Source organism: Eretmochelys imbricata, chromosome 6, assembly GCF_965152235.1.
Source record: "Eretmochelys imbricata isolate rEreImb1 chromosome 6, rEreImb1.hap1, whole genome shotgun sequence".
Taxonomy (NCBI): Eukaryota; Metazoa; Chordata; order Testudines; family Cheloniidae; genus Eretmochelys; species Eretmochelys imbricata.
In genome coordinates, this window is record NC_135577.1 from 59,071,687 (window position 1) to 59,087,133 (window position 15,447).

At 42.8% G+C, this 15,447-nt stretch overlaps 1 protein-coding gene across 1 annotated transcript in view; it reads left to right on the top strand.

The window, feature by feature from the left end:
* The first annotated feature begins 264 nt into the window (after positions 1-264).
* Positions 265-15,447, top strand: part of CRY2 (cryptochrome circadian regulator 2) — a 38,487-nt gene continuing 23,304 nt past the window's right edge. Inside the window, exons 1-3 of the mRNA XM_077818589.1 lie at positions 265-480; positions 7,143-7,251; positions 12,591-12,733. Of these exons, the coding sequence (XP_077674715.1) occupies positions 296-480; positions 7,143-7,251; positions 12,591-12,733 (437 nt within the window). The 5' untranslated portion in view covers positions 265-295. The remainder of the gene's footprint in view (positions 481-7,142; positions 7,252-12,590; positions 12,734-15,447) is intronic.

The window sequence follows — 15,447 nt, forward strand, 5'->3', positions numbered from 1 at the left end:
GCCGCATGCGGGCCCCATCGCAGTAGCAGACACCGGTCCTGCGCGGGACCAGCCCTGCCCCAACCGGCCCCCGTAGGCCTGTTCTCCCCCCTCGCCCTCCTCCTCCTCCTGACCCATCGGCGCAACCCCCGACTCGCCGCAGCCACGCCCCCTCGGCACGCGGCAGGAACGTGCCGCTGAGGGTTTGCCCAATGGACTCCCCGGCCAATGACGGGCGATGTGGGCGGGGCGCCGGAGGCGGCCTGGGCGCGTGGGTGGGGCGGGCGTCGGGGTCTGGAGAAGCCGCGCGGCAGAGATGGCGGCTGCTGGCTCGAGTCCGCCCGGCCTGGCCCGCTCCGTCCACTGGTTCCGCCGGGGGCTCCGGCTCCACGACAACCCGGCGCTGCAGGCCGCGCTGCGGGACGCCAGCTCCGTCCGATGTATCTACATCCTGGACCCCTGGTTCGCCGCCTCCTCCGCCGTGGGCATCAACCGCTGGCGGTAAGCGGGGGGAGCGGGCGCCCCGGCTCGCGGGCTGCCTCCCGCCCTCCCCGGCTCCCGAGGGGGAGACGGAGGCTCCCGGGCTGGGCGCCCCGGGCAGCGGCCCCAGGGGGGCGGGGAGTCCGATGCATTAGCTACGCGGCTGGTGCCTCCGAGCGGAGCCCCTCCCCTGCGGCACGTGTGCTGCCCGTACCCGCGAAGGTGGGCTCGGGAGGGGCTGGTAGCGGCCCCCAGCCCCGGCAGTCCTCCCGCTGCCGTTTGGGGAACGGTTCCCGATTTTGTTGCCCCTTCCCGGCTACGTTGAGCCTCGACTGCTGCTGCCTTTGCTAGGCTGCAGGGCCCTGGTCCCCAGGACACGGGCGTTAGGTAAGAGAGGCCTGGCTGCGTGTTCATTTGGTCGCTGTCTTTTGCTGCTCTGGGATCGGTGCGTCTGGGTTGCCGGTCACCAGTCTGCCCGGGTGCCCTGCGCGAGTGAGTAGTGAGACACATCTTAGCCCCCTTACATGGATATTTGGGTCATTCTGAGACCAGAACCAGTGAAAACAGCACAGGTTTCCCTTTAACGTCGTCACATGTCAGCAAGAAGCGTGATCTGCTTCTTGTTATGTCAGTGAACTGGGGATGGTTGCGCAATGTGCTATTTAACACATGGGCTGCGTGTATTTTGTTGTGGGTATGTACTTCATTGCTGTAGAGACCAAGCTGTGCGTGCCTTTTACGTCATTCTGCCACTTACTGCTTCAGTAGGGGTGGACTCTTCCCAAACATTAGTGGTCCACAAACAACGTGTGCTGCTGCAGCAGAGAAGTGCACCACCTCATGTGTTTCATCTCCATAGTTATATATTCTCCCTGATGGTAGTTAGAACAAGCAGTGGGGTGCTGACCTGTACTTGCAATAGTAGACAAGCCTTTTCTCTACTCTGAGTCATGATGTCTCTGAATAGGAAGTGAAAAGAGGAATTCTTTACCTTAGGCACTTATGAGTTTTGTGTGTGGTGGTTTTAAGTGCTGTCTTAGTTTTCTCTAAGTCGTTGGCCATTAACTGTGTTTTGTGTTTTGACCAGTTTTGTGATCCATTCTGAAATGAGGGCAGTTGAAACAGTATATAAATGTCTACTTTTTGACATAATTGAAGGGCATTCCCTGTGCTCCCCACTATACAAACTACAGACCAACCTCTAAAGACTGTTTATAGTCTGAAAAAACTGGAAAAGCTTGGATCGTGCCGGGAAGCCTGCAGATGGGCGTAATCTTGTTGTTGATGTCTGGCTCAGCTTTTGAAAGGTGTTGGTATGTAATGCCAGTGCTGCACCTCTTTTAATTAGAAATCCATTCCTGTTCCACTGGTTTGGAAATGCTTCAAATTTGTAGCTGGCCTTAGACCCGGCATATAGAATCCTAGGTGTTAGAGATGGGAAAGACCTGCTATGTCATAGCTAGTTAATCATCAGGGGCCAGTGCAGGATTGTTTTAGTGCTTAATTTGTGAGAATCTGGGTGCCCTCAAATATCGCTCAGCTGTGTTAAAAAGCAGCTGGTAAAGGACAGATCTTGGCCCTGAAAAACTGTGTCTTCCAATATTCTGTGCTCCAGTGGAGAATAATGGTAAAAGTATCAGCCCCAAATTAATTCACCCTTCCATTGAAAGTAACATTTATCACATACTTTAAAGATATGTTGCTTTAAGGATGGGCGGGGGAGGGAGAGAGTTTCTTCCTAAGTGCTAGAATGTTTTTGAGGTATTACTTTATTTGTGTGGGTCTAGCTGATCTTGCTACTCTAAATGTCTCTGCACAGTAAAAATTCTGTATGCTACCCCTAAGTCTGGACTTTCAATTCTTCTAACTTTGCTCAAAACCAGTTCCATGCAGAAGTTACCTTGTTCATGTCACCAGCTCAGTTGCAGCCTTTGGAATCTCATTTCTGACCATGTGAGAAGGTGCTATGGGTTTTAGAAAAATCTCATAACATACAGGATGCCAGATTATGTAAAGCAGCTGTGGCTGGTGCATGTTTCACTTTGGGGAAACTCCTTTTTCCCATTACTCTGTACAAGTCCCTGAAACCTCAGAGCTATATGACAGCAATAATCAACACCCTGTCTCTAGCTTTCAGCCATTCTGTGTGTGTGTACGTATACACAAACCCTTATCCTCTTCCTGTTCCCCCCACCACCCCCCCAGAGTCTTAGGGAAGTATACTTTGGCTGCTTCTGGGAGGAGAGGGACTGGGTGGACAGATTTTTGTTGGGGGGGCAGGGGTTCCTCAGTTATGGAACTGAAGGAATGTGCTGGGTGTGCAATGTCTGTGCAGGGAGCAGGATTTTTAACCTAGTAGGCATCCAAGTTGTGTTCTCCTAACATTATATAATACTGATCTTACGGTCTTGGCTGCCTGCATATTTGGACAGCTAAGTGGGGATTTACGTTAACAATGCTGCTGTGCACACAAGCAGGAGTTCTACACCAAAGCAAGAGCAGGCATAACCTAATCTTCTTTGCACCCCTTCAGAATTTGTGTCCAGTTGCAAGGTTTTAATGAGGGAACAGTCACTTGGTTAAAAATCCTCTGCATGCTCTTTGGAAAGTATTTGGGAAATTGTAGGACTAACTCATCAGTCACTTACGTTGTGCATCACCACTTAGTCTTTGAGTGGCAAGATTATTGCTAAATTCTGGATTCTGGTAATGGTTTTTAAAAGCACTACATAGCACAACTCAAAATTCTAAAAGTACCGAAACAACTAGAAATGCAGAAATCTGGGTATTCAAAATTTTCTGTGAAGTTTATTCTGGCTTAACTTTAGTTTTCAGGGCTGCAATCTAGTCATAAAACAGGAGCAGCCTGGGTAGAAGGGAGGATTATGCTACTGCACCAGTGACTCACTCGTGGTCTGGGGGGACCACAGCTCTGTGTGAGAGGGGTTAGTTAATCTCTGACCCATTCAATCCTTGATTTTTCCACTGACACAGTGAATTGGGAGCAACTGTGGTGGTTCTGCTTCTACTGCAGAAGTGCCTATAGGATCCAGTCAGGGCCCCATTGACCTAGGCACTATTCTTAGTGATACGGGCATCATTCACTATGAAATGAACAGGCTGCTTGTGACCCTTTTCACATGGGCCGTCAAACAGCCATTGGTAGGTGAGACTTTGTCACTTCCAACTTAAACTGAAGTAGAAAGACTCCCTATCCCATTAATGTCCCCCACTCCAAGCTGTCTGGTCCCCTGGATCAGGGATTCCCAAACTTTTTTCCCTGAGGCCCACCAGTGCCATTGCAATAGGCACTGCGGCCCACTACTAACACTTCTTGAGGAAAATTATTAATTTTAATTATTACCTACATATAAACTATAACACTATAAATAGCCAGTGTACATGTTTCCTTTTCATTTTAGTGTAAACAATTGTAATGATAGAAATCTCTAGCAATATGCACTGAAAGAAATGCTTCAGGATCTTTGAAACAAAACAGTTGTAGTGAAACTACAATTTTAAAAAATGTTGAGGGCAAAATGTGGTGGTCAAAAAGGGAAAAAACAGTTTTGTATAAAACTGAACAATAAGCAACAACAATGTTAACAAAATTGTTTAAAAAGTGTGTGGTGTTGATTTTAAAACAAAATAGTTGTCCAACTTTGAACACTATATTTTCAATTTTTTTAGAAATCTGAATTTATGTGCTGTGTAAGTAAAGACCCCACCCTACTCTCTACTAGTTAGAAAATAATCATATATAAAAATATAAAATAAGTTATATTAAACACACTAATGCAACAGGTATTCATCCAATCCGGTAAAGGAGAATCCAGGCTTCGTGTGTGTGTCGTCATATGTTCTTACCACTTTATTTTTTTCAGCCGGTTCATTTTGTGTAGTTGTAGATGGTCCAGGACTTTCATTTTCTTCTCCTAGTGCACCCTTCTCATTTTCGAAAAATAAAGTGATCTATGTCAGATTGCAATACTGCTTGCCATTTTTTTTAGAGTTGTGAATGGCAGACTGCATATATGCTGCTAGGTTATCTTGCAGTGAAATGCACTATTATACTCTTGAGAATTAAACTTAACATGTTGCAGCTTCTTTTTTTTTTAAATAGTTTTTTTTCTATATTCTGTCTAACATATACAGGTCAAAACATTACATTTATATAGCTTGTACTTAAGTTACACAGGTCACGTGGAGTTAAAGAATGCAGTTGTGCCGGAGGATCACCTGAAGCTGTGTCATGATCCATCTTTGGGCACCTCTGCCCTGGATAACCTATTATGAGAATACATTTTAAGTTACATAGGAATTTATTAGGAATCCCATGTTTCCCTACAGTTACATCCCCAGAGCTACAATTCTCAATGTATGAGATCATTACACCTGATTGTTAGGCAGAAAGGTGCTCTGTAAATATATAATATTAATCGGGGACTCAGATTGCCTCTGTATAGGAGAGATTTGTATTTTGCTTATTTTTCTGCCACTTGCGTTCACTGGTGACCTATATTAGGAGTCGGACCACAGAGCTGTATCATAAGGCAGATATGTTAACCCATGTTTTACTTAACTCTGTGAAATTGGTCATGCTGGAAATTACATATTGTCTTAGTGCCCGTACATGTGTTACGAATGTAATACCTGCATTTATTATTAACCCCCTCAATACCTTACTGAGATAGGTAGGGTAAGTATTTCCATTTTAGAGATGGGGAAACCAAGAAAGAGGGGAACTGGGATGCTCAAGATAGCACAGTGAGTAAGCAGCAGAGCTGAGTGTGGAACCCTGGAACTCCTGTTCTTGAGTCCAGTGCCCCCTTTCTTTAAACACTGTCTTCCTGCTTCATAGGAAATGCATAAACAAGTCCCTACCACAAAGAGCTTGCAGTTTAAATGATGTACTAGATAGACAAGTGAGGATCCAACAGACCCCAGCAGAGCCGAGGAGGAGTGAGGATGTTCCTGGTTTATGCGATATAATTGTTTAGCCATATGCCCACTGTCAGGCCTAGGTGTATGAAGGCTTCTTAAATGATCTGCCGCATCACCCACAAAACACTAGTGCCTGCAAAGTGGGCTTTTAGGAGTAATTTGAATGAGGTGAGGTAGACATTTGGCAAATAAATTTTGGAAGGAATTCCAAGTGTCATGGCATTGAGAAGCTGCCAGTGAACAGATGAAAAGTTTATTAAGGCTGGCAGCATCACAAAAAACCCATTGATTATGCAAAAGCAGAACACAGCAGAGATGTAGATGGGGAGTTGCTTTTTGTAGGGCCTTGAAAACAACGTAAAGAAACTTGAAGTTGATATGCAGCACAGAGGGAGCAGTGAAATAGGGTGGCTTGATTTAAATCGTGATTTAATTGAGGAAGCTAGGAAACTTGATTTAAGTAATTTTAATCTTGTTTTGCATTTGTTCTTAGTTTTTTTTTCTTAAGTTTGATTCTCATTGGCTGTTGACATTAAAACATGTTGATTTCCTACTATGTATAGCCTTTACACTAAATTAAGTACTACTGTTTGGTAACCGGGAGGTTACATTGTATCTATGCACATTAATTTAAGTAGTTGTATAATTTACTTTTTATTCAGATTTTTATTTTTTGTCAGAAAATGGTGACTGTCATATTTCCTATTTATTTGATTGATTTTACTTGTGATTTGTATCAAGCTGGAAATTTAGATTTCAATTTAAAATGCACAAAAACAGCATTTTAAAATAGTTTTATTTAACTAATAGAATAACCTTAACTGTGCTGGATACACAAGAATGAAAAGTGTATCCCATCATGTTTTGTATTTAAAACTGGTCTATTAAACAAAGGAAGCATTAGTTATAGTTAATGAAGTGATGTATGTGAAACATAAGGTCAAAACACTGTGAGAGACCATTTTTGGCAGCAGCTTTTGGGGCTGAGTCAGGAGTGAAGTTAGTATCCCAGGTAAGAAAGGAGATGCAGTGTGGACAAGTGACCTAGTTGTCAAGGTCACAGTGGAATACAAATTTATAGTACAGTTGCAGCTGTCCTAGGTACTGATGCTGCATCTCTGAAGTCTTGGTTGTATGTTTGGCCTCTGTTACTGATGGGATAGAAATGTTTGTGTCACTTTGTGCTGTGCATGGCCTGTACCTACCCAGAACTGTCATCTTTGGGGTAATCCGTGGCTTTCTGTGGAACACTGCTTTGAAATAGGAGCCTGGAGGAGAGAGGCCATATTATTTCACATCTAAAATCCCTCCAGCAGAAGATTATTCTCTACAATATATTCTGCCAGATGCTCTATTGTCTGAAGTTCTCCACATAGATATTACTGCGTCTGGGAAGTATCAGTTTGAAGGACGCTCAAACTGCCAGATGGGCATTAAAAGCCCAGAGAGTAACTATCATAAGTAGATGGGATTACAAGAGCAAGGAGGACCTGGAGAGCTCTTGCACATCTTGCGTTTGTCTGGGCAGTGTTGGTGTGGTTGGTAGGGAATTGGCTGGCACAGCAGTCTCTCTGTTCTGTTTCTGCCAACTGTTGGACTGAGCAGAATTCTTGGAAGTCATATTTCCTGGCTTAACATTTAGCTCATGGAGCTGAATTGAATCTTAGGTTTACTGGCTGTGTGATCTTTACACTAGTCCTTGAGCTATACTGCTAACTAGGTTTATTTCTCCTCCACAGATTCCTACTCCAGTCCCTGGAAGACTTGGACAACAGTTTAAGAAAACTCGGCTCCTGCTTGTTTGTGGTACGAGGGCAGCCAACAGATGTCTTCCCAAGACTTTTCAAAGTAAGAGGCTAAACATGTCTTTTGACATAAGATCCCATTTTGGGATTCTCGTTTTTACTCCATATGTCCTTGTACCCTAGTCACTGATGGTCCTCAGGTTGCTCTACAGCCCTGTTTTATTTTAAATCAGTATGCACGATGCCTTCATTTAAATAATTGATTCTAATCTTGTTCTACATTTTTGTTACTGTAGTTCTTTTCCTAGAGAGGTTCAATCTTATTGGTTGGTATAACTGTTAAAATATGTTGACTTGCAAAAAAGTAGCCTTTACATGAAATTTGGTTTGGTTTTTTTTGCTAACCAGGAAGATAACTATACACATTTATTTAAGCAATAATTTAGCATAACATATATTTATTCAGATTGTTTTCCTTTTTTTATTGTGTTAAAAATAGTAAATGTCTCATACTTATTTACTATATAATTTTTATTTGGGATTTGTTTCTAGCTCCATTTGGATGGAAATTGAAAATTAATGTACAAAAATGCCATTTTAAAATTTGTTTTTATACAATATAGTTTTATTTAATGTGCTGGATTTTTTTTCCAGTTTATCAAACATGTTATGTATTTAAAACTACTTTATTAAACAAAGGAAGTATTAACCTGCTTCTATGAGTTAGCCTTTCAGAAGTTATTTAGGCAACTAAAGTTGCAGATAGGTAATTAGTGGCATTTATAACAATGCTTAAGCAGGTTAGGTGTCTGACTCTCTTTGAAATGAGCCAGAATTAAGTGCCTAACATTCTTAGGTGCTTCGTAAATCCCACTAGGCACCTAACTACTTCTAAAAATCTGGCCTCATGTCCATCATGTGTTTTTTAATTAGTAGATCTCCTCTCATGCTTGTTTTATCTTTATTGACTGGAAAAAGAAAACAAGCATTTCTGCTTTCTCAACTCTGAATCAGTATCTCAGCTTTGAATGAACTAGTCCAAATGAGAAAATAGTTTCTCTGCACCTGCTAACTAAATTGAGACCAAAAATCATTAAGGTTTTCTGCACAACAGAAACCAAAACTACTTATATGTGGAAAAGTGTAAATAGCAGCTTTTGTTCTATAGTAAAGACCAAAAATAATGTAGATAATGTAATAAACGATATTGTGACATATTTATATGGCCTGAGTGGACTTCAGAAGTTAAAGATGTTCCCCATGATTCTATATATAATTTAAAAAGCAGCATCTTTAATTAATTAAAATTTGAGGACCTTTTGATGCAGCATTTTTTAATTATACGATTTTAATAGATTATAATAAATTTAGGTCTTAACATAGGTGGTTGTAATTTCATAGTTTAAACAGACTTTTTTAAAGAAAAATGTATTAATTTTAAATCAAAACATTGATTTGTATCCGCCCTGCTTCTAAAAGCTTGCCATAGATGATGAGAATAAGGGAAGAATATGCAGTTCAATTGAGTCTGAATGAGCTTTGTCAGGGCACAGAAAGCAGTCATAGCTGTCCACTTGGCAAGAGAGGCAGGGGGAATCCAATTACCAGGGGTCAGAAGGTTTGTTGCTATTCTTTCTGGAACTGTGTTTTAGCACGTTACAAAAATATCCTCTATACTGCTTTTAGCCTTTCCTGAATCCAGGTTATTTTTATCTAGTAGGCTGCAAATAAATTCTGGCTATTTACAGTCCATGTCGTCTCCTTATTTTAGTTAAGGACTAAATATAATTCCAGGATTATTAAAAGTAAAGGAAACCTACTGACTTGTTTCATGGAACTCAGCCAGCTGCTTTATATTTTAAATTTAAAGAGCAGTAGTTGTAATTGACTTGCCCAAAGAGGAGTCAGCCTAAACTTCACTGTAGCCCGTGGTTCCTAAGTAGTTAGGTTTGGTTGTTAGACACTGTCAGGTATTTTAGGCATAAAGTACTGCATATGAATACAAATGTTCATGAAGCTTTTTAAACTTGAGCTTAAAGAGTTTTGTTGGGATTTAGATCTTTTTCTATAGAGCTAGTGTCCCAAACAGTGCAGTACTGAGCTGGCATATAATAGAAGGACATATGGTTACATTTGGTTTCTTTGAGGGGTGTTCTTAGATGGTCTTAGAATTAGAGATTGTCTAGTGGTGTGTTTTGTAAGGGTAATTAGAGCATGGGGGTGAATGCCTGTTTATAAATAGTGCAAATGACAACCGCTGGGGTAGAAAGGAAGATGCAGTGGGTTTAGAAAGAGGGCAGGTGAAGCTTGCAAAGCATGCTCTTGAGCCTTGTCTGTAATAGCAGACTTCATACCTGTAGTTTATTTCAAGCATGCAGCTCCAACAGCAGTAGCAACCAAGGAATCAGTATAAACAAGGCTCAAGTGTTCATGCCATGTTGTCTAATGCTACTCAGAGCAGGGCTAGATGGCACAATAGTAATGCAACAGCAGTGTCTATTCTACTGCTGGTAGAGATGCACTTGTGGAGAACTACAAAGGCTACAAAGGATGTTTGCTTCAATGGGAGATGGCATGTGCAGCTTGCTCTGCTGCTTTGTCACTACCACAAGGTGTATTAAGAAAAAAAAATCCCCTCTTTCCTCTTAACCAGTCATTTGGAGTTTGACCTTCTGTACTAAACCAAACTCTGTGGTCACTGCCACCCTGTGATAGGTCACAGATCATTAAAAGCCCCCACTGTGCTTGTGTGCTGTAGAGTGTTAACAGTCTGTAGTTTATTTTTGTATGTGTGGATTTGGCTTCAGTCTGTTCCATATTCAGAAACCAAAGATAGTGGTTGATTGCATGTACTTAAATTGTCTTCTAGAGTTGAATATTTTTGGGAAAATAGTCCTGCCAGGCATTCAAGGCAGCAAAATGGCTTGTGGTGACTTTTTTTATAGAAATACTGTGTAATATAAATCTTAAGTGCTTCCTTGCCACTCACTCACATGGAGGATGAAAACTGCATTTGAAACTTCTAACTTACTTTTTGTGTATTTTGAAATTTATCAGACAGTTTCTCGGTTTCTAGTCATTTATGTTCTGTTGCCTTTTACTAGCCCGATGCCATGGTTTTCAGCTTTCCAACACTATAAAGAAATATCTGAATTTTGAGAGGTTTTTAACTTTTATCATGATAAAATGTGTTCCTTCCTTCTCTATGCATGGATGTTCTTTTAAACCAAACCTGTATTTTGTGTGACCTGGTGGCATTGTCCCTTGTTAATCTATCATATAATTAAAACTAATATGACAAATCAAATTCCAGTATGGGGAGAGGACTGGCTTTGAAAGACATCTAAACACTTGGGTAATAGGTTTTGTTAATGCTGTCCTTCCTAGTTTGGGGAAAGGCAAATGATAGCCAGGCACTGTGAAGCTGGAAGGGGTGGATATTGACTTTGAAATACTCTGCCCCCATTGCATATATAAGACTGGGTTTTATGTTATCCCCGAAAACCCGCTTTTGCCTCTATTTTTGATGAGAGGACTGACTTTAGAATTGAGTTTCCAGGGGGAGCAGGAAACATGGGAGACAAGTGGGGAGTTGTTTCCTGCTATGAACTTTCCCAGTACCACCCCCCACCTCAGCATCACTGTGTCTCTAATTTATGCAAAATGGCAAAACTTCTGCTGTCGCATTTTGCTTGTGTTACTGGCTGCGCTAAACCCTCAGCTCCTGTTCAGGAAAAGGCAAAGTCTCCCGCACAGCTATTCAGAGGAGACTGGGCCTCTGGGGGTAGTGGGGAGAGGGTGTCCCATGCCTTTTCAGTGGGAAAATGTGACCCCATGTTAATTGTGTCACTTCCTATTTGTGACTTTTTAAAGCCCCCCTCCCCCCCCATTCCTCTTGGCTCTCTGGGTGTGCTCAGCAGAGTGTTTGCCGCAGCCCATAGATGTGGTTAGCTCTGTGTTTGACAATGACTTCAGGAGTGTCACTGTGGAAACCATTAACTCCCTTCTCATAGCACTCATTTGCTGAGAAAACTAGGCCATGGATTTAGAGAGCAAATCATGTTCTGCAAAGGGCTGAAAGAGACAGCACAGCTGCCCAGCTCTTCTCAGGCCTTTGTGTTTCAGAACCAAGTCCATGTAGTCTGTAATGTGTTCTAGAGGGTATTATCTGATATCTTGCCAGGTTCGTAGCTTGGATAAGGCAAAAGCAGTACTGCTATTTGGAGGATGAATGCCCCAAGTCTGGATTCCAGCATCTTCCTGTAGAAAATCACTTTGCAAAGTGTTGCTGGTTGCTTGACAGTCATGCTGACAGAGTGGGGGCCAGGCCAAATTCAAGTAACATTGCTGACTGAGAAGCAACTGGGACAAATTTGAGTGGCATTGCAATCTGGCACACAGCGTTGCAGTGCCACTCAAATTTGAGCCGGCTGCATTTCAATCCTTGGACCACCACTGAAAGTTGCCCCTTCCATTGAAATCTGAAATGGCACCCGTGCTGATCTGTAGCAAGGTCTCCTTCAAATGCTGCCTTCCTTCAGTCCACACCCATTCTTTCAGGCCCCACTTCTGATGCAATATAGTGCTGCAGCTGGCAGAGATCAGCAACTTCAGGCACCAGGAGCTGAGCTGGAGGTGAACAGGAGCTGCTGCCTGGCCTAGCACCTGCAACTCCGAAAGCGTGAGAATCTCTAGAAGGAGGGTAGAGGAGAAGGGGCTTGTCCCCAGAGGGGATGTCTGAGGTCTGGCCTGTATTTTTGAAATACAAAGTTGACAGCCATACTAGTGTTCTCCTTAGGGTCATTCCTTATTCTGGTTTCCTCTCTCCCCCACTTCTGGCTTCCAGGGTTGGACAGAAGTTCTCTTGTGTGGTGGCCTTCAAGGGATCTTGGAAAACTTTACTTCAGAACCTACATTTTTGGCTTAAACTTCTTGATAGTTTCTCTGTATAAATACATAAAAGTTATAAGCAGTTTGCATTGAAAATTTCCCCTGCACTTTGTAGCCCTAATATTTCAGTATTGGAGTGGTGTCAGAGAACTGGGAAATGAACCATGCCATTATAGTCTTACTGGCAATGCAGACAAAGGGAGAATATGTATTGCGGGAGGAGGGAGGAATGAGGTTCTTAAAGTTCTGCAATCTTGGAGTTCAGTAACATTGAGCGTTAGTATAATGCTAAGATTCTTACCCTGACCTTTCATAGTGGTGGTAAAACAGAATACGCCACTGATTCTCTATTCCATGTCTGTTGTTACCACATCTGTCCACAGGGCTCCCTCCATGGTTTCTCTCATCACGTCCTAGCTTCCTGTAAAGCAAAAGATTCCAGGACTTCATTGGCGTCACCTTAAGGAACCTTTGTCACTCTCTTCAGTGATCATGCTAGCTGCTGGGAGGTCTGGTATCTGTAATGACAATTTTGTTTTGTGTTCTTCACAGGAATGGGGAGTGACCCGTCTCACCTTTGAGTATGACTCCGAACCTTTTGGGAAGGAGAGAGATGCAGCTATCATCAAACTAGCAAAGGAAGCTGGCGTGGAGGTGGTGATAGAAAACTCTCACACACTCTATGACCTGGACAGGTAAGAGGTAGAGGAGAGGCAGTTATACTGCTTAGACAGGGCTGATACTGTGCTGTCTGAGGACTGTAGGAGAGTTCTAGTCTGGGGAAGGTTTCAGTCTCCTGATCCACATAATTTGGCAATTATTTAAAGCATGATTTGCATGTGAGCGCAGATGGGGGGTTGCAGGGATTATATTTCACTGAGTCATTCCTTTTACAAGAGAATCTCAAAGTGCTGATGGTGATGAGAATGTTGGGATAGATGTTGCCTCAGTCCCATTGAACTGTTTTCTTCTGTGGTCATTGAGTAGTTCTGGTGTGTCCTGCTCTCTGCAGCCCTGCCTGTGATGCTCCCTTATTGTGCCCTTTCTGACTGAAAAGCCTGAGATAGGTTACCCTTCAGATATGTTTCCGTTAATACTTAGAAATTGAAGACTTTTCGTTTCTTTGGGCTGGCCTGCACAAACTCGCCAAGCAGGAATTGATTGTAGAAAAATAATCATGTTCAGCATAAATGGTGTAACCCATTTTTAGAACTGACAATCCCCAGTGAACACTAACTACAGTCAGATTGAATTCAAATTGAAAAGATAACAGCTTAGATGTTGGCTCAGTGTGGCCCAAGTCCTTGTCTCTCAATTGCTCTGTCTGAGAGTTCCCTTCTGATTGATGGCAGGTCATTTTCTTCCTCCAGTTGGGTCTCCCTGCTTTCTGTCCCCTGGGATCTAAATCCTTCATAGTCCAGACTTGCTGATGGCCGTTGTGAGAGTTTCTCCCTAATTCCAGGCCAGGCAGGTCTGGCCTTAAAATAAATAAATAAAAATCTATAAAGTGTTCTGTTAAGGAGCATTATGATCTTGTTTGACCCCCTATAATAGCACAGGCCATAAATTTTAGCCTGGCAGCTCCTGCATCAAACAAATAACAAGTGGCTGAGCTAGAATATTCCACTGAATGCATCCGATGAAGTGAGCTATAGCTCACGAAAGCTTATGCTCAAATAAATTGGTTAGTCTCTAAGGTGCCACAAGTACTCCTTTTCTTTTTGTGGATACAGACTGACACGGCTGCGACTCTGAAACCTGAGCTAGAATAGATGTCTTTTTAAGGCATAATCTTGATTTGAGGACACCAAGTGATGGAGAATTTCACATCCCTTGGCAACATATTATAACCCTCAATGTCAAAATTGCATTTTATTCCAATTTGAATTTTTCTGACTTGAGCCTTCAGCCTTTGGAGTTTAAGCGTGCCTGCTTAATTAAAGCCCTCTGGTATCAGATATCTTCTTCCTCTGTAGGTACTTACAGTTTGATCAAGGCACCTCTTAACCTTTGATAGTCTTTTATATAATGTTTGCCTTGGTACTGTGTGGAGGAATGGAATAGTCTGTCCTTTGTACACTGTCTGTACATTGCAGTTACTTTCCAGTTTCCTCTCTGAACCTGAAGAAACCCAGTGAGGGTCCCATTGTACTAGGCACTGTACATATAAATAATGCACAGTCCATACCTTGGAGAGCTCATCCAGTATTTGTATCACAGTAGTTGAATAAATTGACATGGGGAGACTGAACAGTAGACAGCTTCATTTGTTCAAGCTAGCTATCACAGTAGTCCAAGCAGTCACAGATGGCTTGCCAACCTATCCAAACCTGTGTTGCCAGTTGAGCAGCATGATCCTCAAGTGTTGGCTGAGGACATCCTCACAAACAGCAAATGCGTGAACATGTCCTTTTCCATCATACACAAGAAGGGTTCCTGTGTGCAAGCCAGCCAGTGGAATAATGCCACTGAAGAAGGTGAACCCAGCAAAATGGCTTTTGTGGGTGATTGACTCAGAAGCAAAGTCTGTGGGGCTATAGTACTCAAATCTGCTGCTGTAAAAAGAGATCTGGGAAGGCCCTTGCATGGGCTACGACAAACTGCCTATGATAACCTATTCACCGAACTGTCATAAATGTGCTTCTTCAGGTCTGGATTGCCCTCCTCCCTGAGGCAAAGTAGTACTGTGGTCAAGGGACAGTGCCAGACACTAATAGCCTCTGGAGGCCCCAACCATTGTGCTAGGTGCTGTAAAAATATATACAAGATGACATCCATGCCCCATCTATTAGGAAGGCTTCTGTTCCTAAGCCTGCCCCAGTAACTTGCTTGGTTGAGAGAAGAGAAGGCACAGAAGGTTTTCATCCTTGTTTAAATTCTAGTGAAAGGAGGGCTCATCACAAAAGCCACAGTTTGGTCCAAATTGCAGTTTCTGGTCAAGGCAGATCCTGTGACTAGAGGATTGCTACTGTCATGATTAAAGGGCGTTGCCAGAGCTGTGGGTGGGAATCCTAGGACTGGATAATAGAGGGGACTGCAGACTGAGTGCATCAACACATATGAAAGAGGATGGGTAGTGTGATAAGGCATGGCTGAGGTACCTCTGTAGAGCAGGAGTTGGCGAAGAGGGGAAACTTGCACAACACTATCAGATTGTCACTCTCAGGAGTACTAAACTGTACTTTGGCACAGACCTGTTGAAGGAGCAGTTGTACTTGTAATTGGGAGCATGAGGCCTTGACATCAGTGATGTAGATGTACTGGGAAGCTTCTTACAACGTATTGGAGGGACAGATGTGAAGGTTTCAGGTTTCTTTCTCTCCTACCTCTTTCCAGTGTGGAGTTCCAGGGGGCAAGTGGCATAGTGCAAAAAATGGGGAAGACTGTAGGGGATGAGGGTGGATTCATA